This window comes from Scyliorhinus canicula, chromosome 8 (genome assembly GCF_902713615.1).
Source record: "Scyliorhinus canicula chromosome 8, sScyCan1.1, whole genome shotgun sequence".
NCBI classification, from domain to species: Eukaryota; Metazoa; Chordata; class Chondrichthyes; order Carcharhiniformes; family Scyliorhinidae; genus Scyliorhinus; species Scyliorhinus canicula.
In genome coordinates this window covers 177,107,594-177,126,918 of record NC_052153.1, presented here as the reverse complement: position 1 = coordinate 177,126,918, position 19,325 = coordinate 177,107,594, and the positions used below count along the sequence as shown (strand labels likewise).

At 43.2% G+C, this 19,325-nt stretch overlaps 1 protein-coding gene across 1 annotated transcript in view; it reads left to right on the top strand.

The window, feature by feature from the left end:
- The window catches only part of spcs3 (signal peptidase complex subunit 3), a 28,279-nt gene extending 16,122 nt beyond the window's left edge, over positions 1 to 12,157 (top strand). Inside the window, exons 4-5 of the mRNA XM_038803906.1 lie at positions 4,328 to 4,443; positions 8,347 to 12,157. Coding sequence (XP_038659834.1) covers positions 4,328 to 4,443; positions 8,347 to 8,479 — 249 coding nt within the window. The 3' untranslated portion in view covers positions 8,480 to 12,157. The remainder of the gene's footprint in view (positions 1 to 4,327; positions 4,444 to 8,346) is intronic.
- The last annotated feature ends 7,168 nt before the right edge of the window (positions 12,158 to 19,325 follow it).

Here is a 19,325-nt window from a genome sequence, read left to right as displayed (position 1 = left end):
GTGAGTATCTTTTCTGAATTAAGTCCTGGGCGATAGAAATCTGGAGATTATCTGGCTATTCTCTGCAGCCATGACTGGGGGTTTGAAGGTTGTGTTGCCTGCTCGGTTCCAAGATTAGAGACCTCTCCTCTCCACAGCTGGAAAGAACTTGGGAGGTTCCAACTTGTCATAGCCCACATGGGAAACGTCTACATAAGTAGAACCTGGGAATGGCATTCTGCTGAGAGAGTTTGAGGAACTAAGATCGGAATTAAAATGCAGAACCTCTCGGGCATTAATCTCTAGATTGTGACCTGACCCATGCTTGAATTGGCATAGGGTCAAGCAGATTAGAAGGTTAAATGTGTGGCTTGAAAGAGTGGTGTGGGAGGGCGGGGGATTTTGTTCTGTGCTGGGGAAATGGGGAGCTGCAGTGCTGGGATGGGCTCCACTTAAACCCGTCTCTTAAACCGGTCTCTTAACTAAATTCCGAGCAAATCGCAACTAGGGTGGTAAACGGGGCTTTAAACTAATAAAGGAGGGGTTTGGTTTGGAAGGATTCAAGAACGGTAAGAGAAAAATAGGCTTCAGAGTAGAAAAATGATTCGGGGTAAATATAAGCAGAGTGGGCCAGGAAGTGATGGATACAAAGATAATGGAGCATTGCTGGCCACGATAACACCGGGAGGGGGATGGTTTGAAGAAAAGTTACTGTATAGAAATGTGAAAAATGTGCAACAAAAATGAATTGACAGGAATAAAAGTGTTAGATCTAGTTACTATGGGGGCATGGTTGTGAATGACCAAGGAATATAATCAGTTTGGGCATAGCTAAGAGGGGCAGAAAGCACTGGTGGGAATAATTTATGGCATTAGTTGTAGTGTTGGGCGATTGTATAAATCTAAACATTAGAGGTGCATGTAACAAGGGTAATACAGTAATCATGGGGGACTTTCATCTTCTTATAGACTGAGTAAGCCAAGTTTGCAGTAATGGTGTAGAGGACGAGTTCATGGAATGCATTCAAGGTAGTCTTCTAGATCAGTATGTCGAGGAACCAACCAGGGAACAGGCTGTTTTAGGTTAGTATTGTGGGGTTAATTAAACTTGTAGTAAATGAACCTCGAAGGAAGGGTGACCACAAAATGATAACATTTTATACCGCGACTGAGGATGATTTAGTTGAGTTTAAAATAAGATTCTTGAATCTAAACCAAGCGAACTACATGGGTGCAAGGGGCGAGTTGGCTAAAATGGATTAGGAAACAAGATTAAAAGCTAAGCGATGGGAACTACTTAAATAATTTATAATTCACAACAAATTGATGTGCCTTTTAAAGAGTAAAAAGCACGTTGATTAACATGACCATCTCTTGATTAGTAAGTGAAGTTTTAAAGAGAGTATTACATTAAAGAGGAATAAGCCTGAGAGTTGGGACGGTTTTAGAATTAGCAAACGGTGATCAACGAATTGATAGAGATAATGGGGATATGAGTAAACTAACAAGTGACATCATAACGTGTTCTTAAAATGGGAAATGGGAAGAAGATCAATTAAATTAAACTTTGGTCCCTTTGAGGCAAATACAGAAGACATTTTAATGAGATGGCAAAGAGATTAAATTAGTGCGATGTGTCAGAAATGAAATGAAAATCGCTTATTGTCACGAGTAGGCTTCAATGAAGTTACTGTGAAAAGCCCCTAGTTGCCACATTCCGGCGTCTGTCCGGGGAGGCTGGTACGGGAATCGAACCGTGCTGCTGGCCTGCTTGGTCTGCTTTAAAAGCCAGCGATTTAGCCCAATGAGCTAAACCAGCCAGAAATAGTAGGGAATCAATGGTCCATTGATAATGAGGAACATTAAGAAATTGATATTAGTTAATTATGTGATTAAAAGCTGACAAATCCAATGTAGCTAATGGCCTACATCCTAGGATTTTAAAAGGGGTCGCAACAGGGATGCAATAGCCTTAATCTTCCAGAATTCCTTTAGATTTAGAATGATCTTAATGATTCTAAGGTTGTAAACATATCCATGCTATTCACGAAAGAGCTAAAGCATGAAAATATAGGCCTGTTAACCTGACATCAGAGCAGAGAAAATGCTAGAATTTATTATTGGGGGCACCATGATAGGGCAGGGTCAACGTTGATTGATGGAAGAGAAATTGTGTTTGATAAATTAATTTACCAATTTTTGCGGATATAACTAGTTGGAGAGATCAGGGAAGCCAGTGGATGAAGTGTACTTGGATTTTCAAACAACATTTGACAACCTCCTGCAATCTCTCCTTTACGCCCGTCGTGCCCTATGCCTTTTAATTGCTGATTTCAACAGATTTATTAAGAGGAAGGCTGAACATGTTTGCAACGTCCCAGCTTGTCGAATATGCATATTTCAACCCTCATTGGCAGCCATGCAGTGCTGTCACTCGCGCATCTCAACTGTTTTGTGAAAGCTACCAGCTGAACAAAACCGATTTCTTCAGTTAGTATTCCCCAAGCAAGTTCCAAGAGCAGTAAGGCTGCTGTCCTTCTGAAGGCTGGCCCTGCTTTCACAGTGCTTCAGTGGTCCCACAGATCTAATTGTGTTCTCCTTTGGAGGCACTCTGAGAACAGGAATGGAGAGAACAGTGGACTATCTTCCTTGATTCATTTAGCAAGTAGCCCTTAAACTTCTATGTCATTAGAAATCTGGCAGTCGTGGTATGACCGATTATATGACTCCTATCGCACAGCAACATGGTTTATCTTCGTTGCTCAACTAGAGATAAAGCATAAACATAAAACATAGAACTATACAGCACAGTACAGGCCCGTTGTGCCGAACTAGTCTGAAACGAAGATCAAATCAACCTACTCCCAATCATTCTCGTGCACTCCATATGCCTATCCAATAACCGCTTGAAAGTTCCTGAAGTGTACTCCAGTACCATAGCTGGGTGTGCGTTCCACGCCCCAACCACTCTCTGAGTAAAGAACCTACCTCTGACATCCATCCTACATCTTCCACCATGATCCTTATAGTCATGCACCCTTGTAACAGCTACATCCACCTGAGGAAAGTCTCTGAACGTCCACTCTATCTATCCGTCTCATCATCTTATGAGATGGTTGATGAATTGCAATTTAGTGAGTGAGACCCCATGGCCATATCCACCACTGTATATTTAACAGGACTCAGTATTTTGGGGCTCTATAAATGACTAAGATCAATTCTCCATAGATCTGTGGCTGGTTCGCCACATGTATTGGGCAACACTGACCTTGAAGGAGGTGCAACAATTCTTGGCATGAGAGGATTTTTGTGAGGAAAGATTGAGTAAAATAGGCCCGTGTTCTGCAGGGATTAATAGAATAGAAGGTGTGTTCAAAGAAGCGTGCACAATTCTTGAGCGTTATTAGGAAAATATCAGAATTGGTTAAGACTCTATCTTAAATACACGCACACCCATTTTATTAAGGCAGTTAGACTTCTAGAAGTTTGAGTTTCCACCCAAAGTGTTCCTCATTTACCACTGAGGACCTCAACAAACCATTCGTTAGTATGTAGGCTACTGGTCCATGTAAAATGAGTGTGAACAAAGAACAGCACAGGAACAGGCTCTTCCGCCCTCCAAGCCTGTACCAGTCATGATACCAATCTTTGCCAAAACCCTCAGCACTTAAGCTAGTAAATTTGCTTTACTTCTTCCTCTACAAGTTTTGAAAGGTACTCTGCAACTGTTAAAGGGCTGAAAATTTAACGTTGAAAACATGTTAAATCAGTTAACAACTTTGCGTTGATGCTTTTCGTCTCTGCTGATTGGTGTAAAGTGATCAATACAATCTTGAGGATAATTCCATTATTTTCATTCAATTCCATTTACTTTAAAGGGGTATAATTAAATTGCACAACTCTGATCCTTCAGCAGACTTGGTTACAGATCCTTGGCAATAAATGTCCATGTAGAGTGATGGGCTGAATGATCTGTAACTCCAGCATCTGGAACCTTTTTGGTATCATTATATTTCCATTTACGACAGATGAGGGGAAACGTCTGAAGGTTGAGTGTCTTTGGAACTGTCTTCCTCAATAGGTGGCAGAAGCAGAATCTTTGAATATTTTTTAAGACAAGGGGAGATAGATCCTTCGTAAGCAAGGGCGTGAAAGGTTATCGGCGGTGGGCAGGAATGTGGGGTTACGGTTACAATCAGATCAGCCATGATCTCATTGAATGGCGGAGCAGGTTCGAGGGGCTGAATGGCCGACTCCTCCTAATTTGTGTGTTCGTATTATGATGTGTGTGTGCTGGCATCAGTCACAATATGTATATAAGTTATTTAACCTCTTCTTGCAAATGCAGGCGCTAAACCAGGTTGTTCTCTGGGACAAGATTGTTCTTCGTGGAGATAAGACGAAACTGGACCTGAAAGATGTAAAGTCAAAGTATTTCTTCTTTGATGATGGAAATGGCCTCAAGTAAGAAATTTCCACCCATCTATCCAGCTATATCTGAATGTAGCGGTCATTACCTAGCCGCAAATCTTTAAAGCAGTCAGGTCTGTCTGAATTAATGCATTGTCTGTGATGCGTAAATGACAGGATTATTCCCAAGCGAGACAAAGCAAACAATTTGCGCATCACAGGCGGGACTGTGATAAGTAGAAAAATTGAACTAAAGGTGGGAAACAGTAAAGTTTCCGTGGGACTGGTTGCCTGAAACTGTTCTGATGAACTATCCCTAGTCGAAGCATCCTATCATTTCTGTCTGGTGCTGGCCTTTGTGTATGCGTGCCGTTCTTTCTTTCTCTGTGCAGGAGTGGATTGTGCAGTTGCTTCTCTTGCTGATCCTTCATTGTGTGTGGACAGTCAGCATCCTACTATGGATTGAATTTACATAAGGACTTAATTGCAGGTGTCACAAGCTACTACAGTGACTCTGCATTGAGTTTAAATCTGTACTATCCAGGGGTGGGAGTGTTGCGACAGTGTGGGGGTGGGGGCAGGCTGGTGGAAGCTGATGCTCCTCCCTTCGCACCAGCGTTTGGCTTGATTATTGATCTGATTTGATCCATTCTGGTTGGTGTGTTACTGTGTAGTCAGTGTGACAGGGAAGGAATAAAACTGGTATAAAATCAGCCCCAAATTTTCTAAAAGCTGCGAATCAGCCCAAGGGAGCAAGAATGTAGGTCTGTGAGTAGGCTGCCCTTCCTTTACATCACGTCACCCACCCACCTCCCACCAAAATATATTGTCAATCCACTGGGTTCCAGTCAAGATGAGTAATAATAATTAGTAATCCTAATTTTTTTTTCGTCCACCCAAGATGCAAATTAGTGGCGAAGTTGATGAGAGCAACAGAAATAACCTATTGCCTAGTCAGTAGATTTATTATCCGTTCATTGTTATTAAGTTGGTCTAAGCTTCTAGCCATACTTTTAATACAGCAAATTTCCCTGCAATGCACCAGAAGATGTCACAGTCTGTAACTGTTAGCAGTGGTTAGCAACAAGACTGTTAGGATTTCTATTTTTATGATCAGTTCCAATGAATTCCTGATTGGGGCCTTAAAGTCGTGTACCTCATAATTTTCTTTTATTCTTTAATGGGATAATGGGTTTGGGTGGCTGGGCATTTATTGCCCATCACTAATTGCTCTTGAGAAAGTGGTGGTAAACCACCTCCTTGAACTGCTGCAGTCCATGTAGTGTAGGTGCCCCCAGAGAGTTCCAGGATTTTAACCCCGTGACCGGGAAGGAAAGACGATTTCACGGAGATGCCAAGTTGGATATTGTGTGGCTTGGAGGAGAACTGCGGCTGATGGAGTTCCCAAGCATCTGCTGCCCTTGTCCTTCTAGGTGATAGAGGTTGGGGAGGTGCTTTCGAAGGAGCCATGGTAAGTTGCTGTCGTTGGTCCACACTGCTGTGGTGGTGGAGAGAGTAAACGTCGATCAATCTTTCCAGTGCTGTGACCGAGGTTGAAGGGGAGAGGTGTGCAGGGAATGCAGAATGTAAAAATAGAGCTAGGAAAGTAGCAAACATGTTAATGTTCTGTAGCAGTATAATGGGTAGTGGAGATGGGACTGGTGAGTTGGTTGGTGTCAGGCAGATGGTATTTGCATCTTTGTACTCCGGTCCAAAACCTTAGATTGGATTCATACCATGAGTTTTGTAGTGAAGTCTGTTGTTTTTATAAGAACCTTCAAATAGTACAGTTGCTGCCTATTGCTGTCGTTTTGGATTACTCCTGAAACTAAATTAATTTGGTTAGCTCTTCGTAGCATTGTTTAAAACCCTAATTGTCAGACTGTTCGCTTGGGATTTCCGCATCCTGTCCTGCTATTGTTGCAGCTAACTTGCTCGGACTATAGACACACGAACTAAAGAGGTATTAAACTCTTGCGGTAAACGTGTGTATAAAAAGTAGGGGCATATGTGATCATTTTTAGCCCGTGGTGTGCTTAAAACTCAAAAAAGTACACACTGTGCCATTGCTACTTTGTGCTTTTCTTGGTCCGGAGTTAATTAGCTGCTCTTGGCCAGGAATATATTACTGAATGTGACAATTGCACTCAGTTCCTCTGATCTAGGGAAGGGAGAAAGTAAAGGAGAGGATATCTGGAGATTCGTACTCGGAAATACATATGCGGATGTAATGCTCTACGTTTCTCCACCCTGCCAGTCTAAATAATTTGACATTTGCTGCATTAATTAATAACATGGTGAAATATCAATGCATCCCTGGGTGCGTCTTTACAGGAAGAAACCAGAAGGTTAGAGAGTGTGGTAGATCAATTGTTCAGTCATTAGTGCTTGCAGTACCACCAAAGATCTTACGGTGGTGCCAGTGTTGAGCTTGTAGAAGTTCCCAGCAGCTCCACACCAAGTGACAATGTCCATTGAAGCTAATGGACTCTTGATCCCATTTATTAATTTGTTTCAGCTCATTTTTGAAATGTGTAAATGCATGTAAAATGTGTGGTGTCCCCCGTGCAAACTATATGACGGGAGCCCTGTGATTGGTAGATAGTGAAACATTTAGTTGAGCATTGAAAGTGACCCAGTATCTGTGCATTTATAGCACTGACAAAAGTTCCAACTTCTGCTCTACTTCAAGAGGAAGCCAGACAAGAATCTGAGGGAGAAGGGAATAAAGGGTTACACTGCTAGATTTGGCTGAGGAAAGGTGAGAGGAGGATCGAGTTGAGCAGAAACACCAACATGGATTGTTTGGGCTGAATGGCTGAGGTGGCTCTGCCATTTATGTAAATACAACTACTTGAGAGAATGGAATTCGTATCCTTAAAAATCTCTGCCTCTGTCTTCTTTTGAGACCCTCCATAAAACCTACTTTGTCCAAGTTTGGCATCCACTCTAATATCATAGAATCATCGAATTTATAGTGCAGAAGGAGGCCATTCAGCCCATCGAGTCTGCACCGGCCCTTGGAAAGAGCACCCTACCCGAGCCCACACCTCCACCCTATCCCCGTAACCCAGTAACCCCACCCAACCTTTTTGAACACTAAGGGCAATTTAGCATGGCCCATCCACCTAACCTGCACATCTTAGGACTGTGCGAGGAAACCAGAGCACTCGGAGGAAACCCACGCACATATGGGGAGAACGTGCAGACTTTGCACAGACAGCGACCCAAGCTAGGAATGGAACCTGGGACCCTGGAGCTGTGTAGCAACTGTGCTAACCATGCTGCCCACGATATCTCCATGTGTGGCTCAGTATCCCGTTTTGCTGACACTCTTATGAAGTGCCCTGGCAGGTTTTATTGCTTCAAAGGCATTATGTAAATGCAAATTGTCGTTAAGGGATAAAGATATTCTGCTTTCAGCCTAATTGCTATTGCTTGTCAGGTATTGTTAAAGCTTGCCTGGTTTTTAAAAAATTCACAGCAATCTCGACGGTTTGCGTTTATATAGTAAGACATCGCAGGGCGCTTCACAGGAGTGTAATCAGACAATCCGACAAAATGGTCAAATAGGGTAGCTTTTCAGGGATTATTTTAAAGAAAAGAAGGTTCAGAGGGTAAGGAAGGAATTTCCGATCTTGGAGCTCAGGCACCTGAAAACATAGCTGCCTTTGGAGGGGCGACAAAAGTCAGGACTGCACAAGAGGGCAGAATTGGTAGGAACCCATGCTCCTGAAGCGGGTTGTAGGGCTGGAGCTCAGAAGCAGGGATTTGGAACACCAGGACAAACATTGTGAAACGGAATCATTGACGGGCCGGGAGCCACTTGTCAGTCAACAATGAGTGAACTTGCCGAGAATCCGGAGTGGAGTTGCCATTCATCTGATCTGCATGTCTTAACGCTTGTGTTGTCCCAGTCAAATATCATTTGTACATTTAGCATTTTTCTTTTGACAGGGGAAATGAAAACATCACTTTGACTCTATCCTGGAATGTGGTTCCAAACGCTGGAATTCTGCCTCTTGTAACGGGTTCAGGTCACAGTTCTGCCGCGTTTCCGGATTCCTACGAGATGACAAAGAACTATTGAACTTTTGACTCTTTTTCTTTGTTATAATACCTTTTATTGTTGTAATTTGAAACTCATAACTCGGAACATATTTTTATATCCAAATATCATGTCTGTGTGGCTGGGGTGAAAAAAATCGGAAAATTCCCCCAAGTGAAAATAAAATGGGTGACTTTTGTATTTTTTGTAACAGGCGCACATGGAATCCTTTTGCATTGTAATGTTTTATCTGTGTCCAGATTTAATTCCCATTCGATGACTAAGTTGGACTTCACGTAATGGGGGAGATTTATTGTTGCGTGTAAAGTGTGACGCCACCTGTCATGACTGTCGCACCTAAATCTCTCCCCCCCCCCCCCCCCCCCCCCCCCGCCCTCCCAAAGTGTGAGAAACACTTTCTCCCTCCAGCATTTAACTGTTCACAGCATACATTGGCGATGTACTATTTACACCATGAGCTCCCAATAATTTTCTATTCCAAAGCCAGTATTCTTGTGTTGTTTCCTTGCCAGCCGCTGGGGTATATTGAGGGGTGGCTGAGTTGGAGACTTCGGTTCTAACTGTTGTGCTTTCTCTGCTTCCCAAGTCCGAACCTAAATAAAAGAGGCCACTTGACTCAGTTTGCATCCTTGAAGAAAATGACTGCCTTCCTATTAATTATGGTACTTATTAATTCCTCCTCCAACTTCTGAAGCTCACTGTAAGAAGTCTCTGTTGATTCAGCAGGGTAAGGATTTTCTTTTTACAATAAAAAAAAATGAATCCTATTCCTCGAATATAAATGGGCTGTTTTATTTTCGGTCTTTTCATGTTTTTCTTTGCTGTATATTAAGTACACACAAAGTAAATTGGAGCATGAGCATTTATATTGAGTGTTCTGAAGACCTTAACTGCTGGAGTCCGAACTTTGCTTGTATCCTACAGCACAACAGCTTTTATACTGTAAAATTACTGTGAATTGCAACAGAAATACAGCAATGTGCATATTCTGTAGAACAGAATATATTAAATAATTTTTTTGTGGTACATTTTTTGTTGCTAAAGCATACTGTTATGTGAATCACTATAGAAACCTGAGCCCGAGGAAGATTTTTAAACTGATTAAGGTTAGGCTGACTGTACTAGAGAAAATATGTGCTTGAATAAAGGGGTTTGCTTTTATTTTGTCCGTGAAGAGTTGAGCAGTTGTGACTTTTATTTTCTTATTCCCCCCCCCCGCCCTGTAAATTTGTAAATTAATGAAGCCAGCTATCTACCATGCTGCTGTTCTACCTAATGTGTCATGGCTTCATATTATGGGCTGACCCTGGACACTGAACTCTGTCTGTGTTGCCATTGTGTTTTTGTCTTTGTCTACATTGAAAATCACTGAGTTTAGTGTTGTATTCTGTAACATTGGAGCAACATTGGAATTCGAATGGGAAATAACATTTTTGAGATCTGCTGTGTAGCAATGAGGCAGTTATTTTATCATGTGCAGTTTGCTACCCTAGCGCTGCAGGTCTATTTGTTTCCCTGAGTCTCTACGGGGAGACTGAAGGACACCCTCGAGCTAAATTTAACACGCACTTAAAAGATTTTCCAAAACTGATTTAACAATTAGAATGCCTGTTGAGAGGTTCATGCTCTGAACTTCGGCAAGCAGACCGCAGATATGCCAACGGCTTGGCGTGGCTTGTAGAAGTTGTTGACAGCTTGTAATGGAATTCCAATGATCTTTCTCGTCTTGTTGGCAAGGCATTTTATCACCTGAGCATGCCTGGTCGAGATAAGCAGCTTAACATCTGGTGGAAGCTTGAGTGTCATTATCTGAGGCTGGGATTTGAGCCAGGGTCTTCAAGCCTTTTAGTATCTATCGCACCACATTGCTCTGCAATATCTTTGTTTATACCAGTTTATTCCAGCCCTGAATCTTGGAGCATGCAGGCAAAGCTTGTGCGAGAACGCTGGTTTCTGCCTCGTGTGCAGATTTGCGTTTGATATGTATTACAGAGGTTTTCTATGTTAATATACTTTTGGGGATTTGGCTCCCATTAGATTGCAGACTGCCCTTGCACTGTAGTGTTCCTTCAGGCCCTTCACTCTCTTAAAAGAAAATCTCATGTCAGCAATGTTCTGTAACAGTATCAGCCAAAAAATGATGGTTTAACATTGCGACCCAGTGCAAAGGCAATTTCACAGTGGTTTGCAAAAGTCTACTCTCTTTCTTTCATTGGAATGTTAAAGAGTGCAAACCAAAGGAGCCTGCAGGCAGTTACTTTCTGAACACGGGGGCTGGAGGGTGCGTTAAACAGTGGTGGAAATTTGCATGTCTATTGTACATGCAACTTCAGAGACTTTGGTGAAGGCAAGGAGCTGGATCCCCAGAGATGTTTTCTAAGAGAGACTTTCAAATATTTTCGTTTGACATACTTGTCTGGATTCTGTCTCTATTCCAAAAGAAGAAAACGTTGCTGCCAACTACATGGGGGCAATTACCAATGGAACCGTTTCAAACTATGGCCTAATCTTTAATTTCTAAGCCGGTTACTAATTACAAGCGTTTGACGTTTGGCATGGTGTGGGGAAGGAAGAAAAATGTTTTTTGGAAGGGAAATGGCTGAGTAGGGGAAGAATCTGAATTGCTGAAATGCTTCCCTGGCAATAATAATCTTTATTATTATTCTGGCCACATTCTGGCGCCTATTCGGGTACATAGAGGGAGAATTCAGAATGTCCAATTCGCCTAACAAGCATGTCTTTTGGGACTTGTGGGAGGAAACCCACGCAGAAACGGTGCGAACGTGCAGACGCCGCACAGGCAGTGACCCAAGCCAGGACTTGAACCCGGGTCCCTGGTGCTGTGAAGCAACAGTGCTGACCACTGTGCCGTCCCAGTCGTGTGACCAGCAGTTCAGTGTCCGCAAAGGTGCCTTTTAAATAGATCCGAGCTTGGAATTGGGGTGCTGCTTGTGTCAAATTTAATGGTTTGGTTTTCTGACCACTGCCTCTAACCCAATTTAACATAAAACTGTGAAATTACTTTCTCTCCTCAACACATAGAGAAGTCTGTACCATTGGGTAGCTCAGCACTAGACTATGAGCAGTGTTTCAAAATTTCAAGAGCCAACTTTTTGACACAATTCTTACCTAATAGTATTTGCATTCTATATTTGCAAAGAGGTTTACGCTGCTTTGAAGGTCTGTTGTACGAAAGTATATCGTGTCAATGTTGAAATTGTAACTCTTGTACATGCAACTCTTCACCATAAGGTGTCACTGCTTCTCTATATTTCCCCCCTCTGGGCAATATATTTATTCTTGAATAATGCACTGACTGGGATTATAAATTGCATTCAGTGCCCCAGGAAGAAGGTACCATGTGTTTGAATCTGTACTTTTGCTGTACTTGTCCACCAAGATGTTTTAGCCTTGCTCTATACTTCAGTGTTCCAGCAATACAGTAATTGCACATACTATATTTCTGACAAATGTCTTGTTTCTGTCATGAATATTTAAAATTTGGAACATTTTTTTGAGTAGCTCTAGAAAGTACCAGAGTCAAAACTCTCAATGTCTTGTTTTCTCCTCAATCTTCTCATAAAGTCGCATTGTACCCAACAGCATTCTAGATGTCACATTGTAGGGTTATAGGTCATGCAGAATTCTGAAGATGAAAAATACTCTTGACATGTGTCCAATTAAAACGTTTTTCTTCCATTTTATTGTCTGATTTGTTCCTTTTATGTATTGTTTTGAGATGAGCAACATCAGTTTCAATTAAACTTGATAAGCCTGGGCGAAGGTTAAATACAGGAGATTGCTGGGCTGACTCCTGCTCAGCAGGATGTCTTAACCCCCAATCTGAGGGGTGCCCCCCCCCCCCCCCCCAGTCTGAACGCTGCTGCCAAATCGCTAGTAGATAGCTAGTAATGGTGATTCCTCCTGCTCTTAATAGCCAGCTGCAGTCTCCCTAGAATCTACCCTTTATGCTGTTGCTTCCCCTCCCCACATGGTGCCACGTATGCATGAAGGCCCAAGTTCGGAATTTCTCTGGACCAATCCCCTGCCGTTATGACCTGTGCTCTCACGTTTGTGAGTAAGTCATAATCCTGTCCACTTGAACTTTGAGGAGACCAGTTCTCGTTTGGAAGCTGTGCTACAAACCTCGTTTCATTGTTGCTGTCCATCCCTTTGTGCCCAGCTATTCATTCGGGTTTGACCATACAATGTAAAATGTTGGCATATGACCATTATTAAAACCGCTTATTTCCATCTCTGTGATAGTACTGGATCAGCTCATCCATTAGAGAAATTGTTATCTATTTCTTTCGCCTCTGAACTCTGAAGCTTTGATAAAGGTTCTCCTGGTAAGAATCTAGCTTGGGTTTAGATTTATTGTCATGTGTAGCGAGGTATAGTGAAAACTATTCTGTGTATAGTCATTCCATACATTAAAAGCATAGGACACAGGATAAATACACAATTTAAATACATACATAGACATCGGGTGAAGCATATGGAGTGTATTGCTACAACAGTAGAGAAGATGCATAGAAAAATTAGTTCAGTACACAAGCTTCACTGTTATGTACCACTCCAAGTGAACCAAGGTTTGCAGCCTGATCTTTTTCAAATCCTTGATATTGCAGCGTGCTGGATCGATTGTGGTGTTGATAAGGAGCTGAGTTTCTAACAACTGCCATGAACAAACTATGAAATAGTTACAGCACAGCAGGAGGCCACTCGGCCTGCTGTGTCTGTGCCAGCTCTCCACAAAAGCAGCTTAGTCCCACTCCTTTTGACCAGGGCCCAACAATTTCACTCCAAATTTGCCTTCACTTCCACTTACTTCCCATCTATGCACAGTATATATAAATGGAGGGCGCAACAGAAGTTGTACCATACTTCAGGGAGCTTGGCAATTATACCAATAGATTTGGCCCCTCAAGTTTTGTGCTTTCGTAACAGTGTGAAGCAATGTCAGTTCAACATTGTTTTTGTTTGCTTCTGCGCCTTGACTTTCTAGTCTTTTGATGATTGCAGGCCCATTCTACAACAAAACTAACTGGCCTGTCAAAAGGTTTCTTTGAGTAGTGAATTACACCTATAATAGCCTATACTTAACATCAGGGCGACCGGCACTCTGCAAATGGATACGGCCATTATCTGGATTTCACTTGGCTGGTTCGAAGAAAGTGGCTCTGTCTCTATTGGGCTCATCTATCAGGTAGCGATCGTTGGTCTTGAACTTAGCTGGCTGTTCCTGCTACAATTGGGCTGGCACAGGCCAGATCCGAAAGAGACAGAACACATGGCTGTGCTCTCTTTTATCCCACTGAGATTTCATGCTCTTTGGGCAGTCCTTAACCTTGGACGCAATGGTTCGACAGGGCTCTGATCACTGTCTTTGATTTTGGCCACTAAAGGGGTGGGTGCCTTGGTGGCTAGGCGGGTCCTTAGTGGTCATTGGCTCTCTGAGTAAATGGAGTGGCGCCAATCAGACTGTGGCTGTACTGGTTTCTTGATTGGAGTTCTATTGTCCTGGGAAAATGGGCAATTAAAATGCAAATGAGCAGGGGGGGGTTTCGATCAGGTCTAGTTACCTGTGTTTCAAGTACACATAGGCTCTGTATCTGTCTGAGTGCTGGGTTGGCCATAATTCCCATGGTCCTTTGCAGGTAGCTTTCTTAGATGGCTACACTTTGCAGTTTCATGCATAATTGTGGTTACTCGCGTAAATAGACTTGGATCATAATCCGAACAGGGCTGATGAATTCTAAAAGGCAAACTTGCAAAATGGCCTCAGCAACAGTTTGGTGAGGAGTAATCTGGGTAACCTGCGTGGTGCCTCCGATTGGCCCGGCCACACTCATTCTCAAACATTAATTCTGCTGCTTCCCTGATGAACTACCTGTCCCCCCTGCCCTGGGCAAGGGAGAGGCGAGCTCCAGCATAATTGCCTTTCATTCTCTGCTGGCCCTGGCACACTAATTGTATGCTGCGACCACCTCCTATCCCAGTAGGGCATTTACACTTGGCACTAAGTTCCCAACCCCACTTTGCAAGAGACTTCAACTTTGCATTTGTTTGACAGTGTTAAAATTCACTAAGAATCCATGAAGTGACTACTGTTGGGTTCATAGGTCAACCATTGCATCATTGGTAGTGTAAAATGACCAATAGAAACTGTTGACCAGCCCCAGGTAAGTTAGACCCAGCTGCCCTGGACAGGACATGTTGTTGGTATGCCTGACACCAGATTCCCAAAGCAGCAGCTCTACTCAGAACTCTCATGCGGCAGGAGAAGAATGGAAATGCTTTAAAGAATGTCCTTCAAAGCATCCCTGAAGAGGACAAACATCTCTGTTGCCTCACGGGAGTCCCTGGCTTGGAACAATTCGGTCGGGAACATATGTGTCGGAGAGGGAGGCACAAATCTCCCAGCAAATCACCTACTGCCCCTCCGCTCGGAGCAGAAACTTATCGCCAAGTTCCGCACACATGAGTGCGGCCTCAGCCGGGACCTGGGATTCATGTTGCATTACATTCATCCCCCACCATCTGGCCTGGGCTTGCGAAATCCTACCAACTGTCCTGGCTTGAGACAATTCACACCTTTTTAACCTGGGGTTACCCCTATCTCTGCATTTGTAAAGACTTAATTACTCACATTCTAAGCATTGTCTTGCATCTTTGAATTTGTCGATATATATGTTTCTGGAACATACCTCTTCATTCACCTGAGGAAGGAGTAGTGCTCCGAAAGCTAGTGTTTGAAACAAACCTGGTGGACTTTAACCTGGTGTTGTAAGACTTCTTACTGTGCTCACCCCAGTCCAACGCCGGCATCTCCACATCATGGTTTATTTTACACTACTTCAAATGGTTCACACACTTCACTAAGTAATAGCTAATAAAACAACAATGTTATATCTATGTTACAGAAATCTATAATGCCTTTCTCGTACAACTAACACCCTGTCTCAATCTCTCACTATCCTTCACAACCGTCTCCCAGAACACCTAGAGACGTAGGCTTTTATAAAACTGCTCTGTGGTGCCACCTAGTGTTGAGATGCATGAACATCATCTTGTTCACCCTTTACACTCTTTATCTTATACATGTCCTTACAAGCACAAGTTCACCGAATGTGCAAGTGGGATACTGGCTAGGTGAACATTGGAATAGTCCAGCCTGGAGGTAACAAAGGCGCGGATGAAGGTCTCTACAGTAGACTCAACATTAGTGAGGCTGCATCTTGAATACTGTGCGCTGCTTTGATCTCCTTATTTAAGGAATGACATAAATGTGTTGGAGGCAGTTGCCTGGATTGATACCTGGAGTGAGTGGGCTGTCTTATGAGGACAGGTTGGACAGACTGGGCTTGTTTCCATTGAACTTTAGAGGAGTGAGGGGTGACTTGATTGAAGTGTGTAAAATCCTGAAGAATCTTGACAAAATGGACATGGAAAGAATGTTTCCTTTTGCGGGTGAGTCGGAGCTAGTGGGCACAGTTTTAAAATTAGGGGACGCCCTTCTAGGACAGAATTGAGGAGAAATTTCTGCTCTCCGAGGGTTGTGCAACTTTGGAACTCAGAAGGCGGAGGAAGGGGGATCATTGAATACTTTTAAGACAGAGGTAGATTCTTGTTAGTCAAGGGAATCAAAGGTTATCGGGGGTAGATGAGAATGCGGAATTCGGAACATAAACAGGTCAGCCATGATCTTATTGAATAGCGGAGCAGGCGCGAGGCTGAATGGCCTACTACTGCTCCTATTTTGTATCTTCGTATGTTTGTACCGCAGCTCAAGCTTACATTTATTTTGAACAGCAATTATTCATTTAAAATTCCCACGGTGAAGTAATGTTCTCTCTGTCACAAAAATCGACACAAGAGCTTTGCTCAGCAGGAGGCATTCGAGAAAGGGCAGCAATTTGGACGCCCTGGGTTAATCACGGCCCATAAGAGTTGTGGATGTTTACAAAAGTAATAAACCTAATCTGTTCCAGAGGTTCAGATGGTATCACAAGCTGAGAACGACATTTGAGCGGCATATGAGTATCTCCCAATCCCCTTAGGTTAAATTAGGCAAGTTACTCTTTAGCTATCCAATAACTTGGTGCCTATAGTTTTAAAGTTAAACACCCTGTCAGTTAAGTGTCAATGGAAGGTTAGAGACTATTGTGCCGTTAGGACAGAAAGATGCAATGAGTTAATTATTTTGTCATCCCAAAGTGGAATTTGTAAAGAGAATTGAAGCCTTATATGTCTATCTACAATTGTCAGATGTCAGAAATTAAAAGCCTTATATGTCTATGTTCTGTCGTTATATGTCAGATTGTATCTTACATTTTTCAAGCATCACTTCCAGTTTATAAACACCTGGCCCTCGGCTTTCACTCTTAAAAGCATTCCCAGCTTTCCGAGATTAAATGCAGGCCTTCAATGTGCATTTTGAGTACTTAGTTGAATGCAAGGGCTGAATTTTCCCAGTCCCGTGATGGCGGGCTCGCAGGCGGGGGAGACCGTGAAAATGGCGGGGTGCCCACGACAGGCCGACTCCCCGAAATTTCCTCCCACCGTGGAAGTTTATCAGGAGTGGACTGGAATGTGGATCGGCTGCCCCTGCAGCACGGGCAGGCAATTCCCAATTAGGAGCAGTTTCCTGGCCTTTTCTGTGACGGAGCCTTGTCCACACTGTGCGGGAGGCCACCAGCTTGATGGAAACAGCATCCCTACAGCAATCCAGAGCCTCATCCAAGTCAGAGGCTATAAACCCTCGGAGAGGGGGGCCGGAAGCATCATTGTTCACCCGTAGAAGTACTTTCCCTTTAGCTGGAGGGTATGCCACCGTCCCCACTCTGAAATCATTTATTTGTTCACCTCGCAGGGGGGGGGGGGTTAACCTCCATTATGATCTCCAAGGTTAACTTGGTTACAACACAGGCATCCAGACTTTCATTAAATACTGATGTGTCTCCTTTCCTTGAAGTTTTGTTTTTGAATGACCCAAATTTCATGAGATGAGGAATGACTGATGTTCACGGTAGGCCCAGAGGCCCAAAAAAAAAGAAGAGGGCCTGAATCATTCAATATTTGGGATCTTTGAATCCACGCCTGTGATTCAAGGATAGAAATTTCTTGAGCTCGGGTTTAAGAGTCCAAAATAAAAACTGTTGTTTATTCATGTTTGCTCCAGAGTTGGAGTGAGGATACTTTAGAGTGCGATTACATGATGTATTAATGTCATCTGCTGTGTGAGAGGGCAAATGGGCAGTCTATCCTAACAGCCAATCGAGTAAGCACCTTTCCAATAAAGCTCTTGTTTGTTTCTATCTTTGTGGTCTGCAAGCCTATCCTTTAAAAATACCAGAATATCACTCTCAGGCACTTAATTTTTTTAATACTCAGCTTCCTCTGTTAGGAGTGTGCGGGTGTGGTCGCTGCAATGTAGATCACATCCATCTATAATGCCCTTGCCTAGTAGCGGAAGGCCTTCAGAGCCAAAACTTGGTATTGCTTAACAACTGTAACTCCATTTATCCTACTAAAGCTCCCAGTTTTATCAACCTTTGTGGTGTCCTGCACTAACGGGCCCCATCCCTTCGACTAGCTGCCTTGGCAAAATGACGTACTGTTATTTGTACATTGGAGATAGCAGGAAAAAAAAATTATTCTACCCTCCATAACAAACTCTGCTCATTCTCTGGTAAGGCTGGCATTTATTGCTCGTGGGATGGTTAAATGTAACTAGGTGACCTGCTAGAAGAGGGCAGTTGGGAGTCTCAATGATGAGGGTCTGCAGCCGCAGATAGGTCAGAACAGAGATACTAAGGTTGAAGGGTTTCCTTCTCTTAAAGGTTGTTAACAAACCCAGTAGGATTTTACACAATATAAACAGATCCATGGTCACTTTTGCTGACACCAGCTATTTTTTTGTAAAAACTGAATTGAGTTTTCACTGTTATGAGCTGATTTATACGTGAACTCTGGATTATTACATCAGGCATCTCGACTACGAGTCCAGTTGCATCAACCTTATCTTTTGTTACTGTCTTTGTTAATAGCAAATATTTTTAGAAATCACTCTGTCACCTTGCCTGAAAAAATAACTAGGTTTGCACCAAAACATGAGATCTTAATCCAGGAGTGCAAATGATGTTTGTCAAAATGTGTGGTAAAAGCAATTCAGATGAAGTTCTATTAATTCAAGTGATGCGGGTATCACTAACTAGGCCAGTATTTAGTGCCCATCCCCAACAGCCCTTGAGAAGGTGGAGAGGAGTAGCCTTCTTGAACCGCTGCCGTCGCTGTGTGGGTGCCAGTAGAGTTCCAGGATTTGGCCCAGCGAAAGTGAAGGAACGCTGATGTATTTCCAAGTCTGGATGGTGAGTGACTTAGAGGGGAATATCCAGATGGTGATTTCCCAGTTATCTGCTGGCCTTATCCTTCGAGATGGCGGAGGTTGTGGAAAGGTGCTGTCTCAGGAACCTTGGTAAGTTACTGCAGTGCACCTTGTACACACTGTTGTCACTGCATGGGTGGTGGAGATTGTCACTGTGCGTGGTTTTGGAAATAGTCACTGTGCACGGGGTGTCAATTTAGGTATGGACTGCTTCAGTATCTGCCCAGTCGTGAATTGTGCAGTCATCAGCAAACATCCCCACTCCTGATCTTATGGCGGAAGGACGGTAAGTGATGAAACAGCTGAAGATGGTTGGGTCGAAGACAATACCCTGAGGAACTCCTGCAGTGATGTCCTGGAACAGGGATTATTGACCTCCAGCAACCACAACAATCTTCTTTTGTGCTAGGTATGAATCCAACCAGCAGAGGGTTTTCCTCTGACTCCCATTGGCTCCAGTTTTGCTCAAGCTCTTGA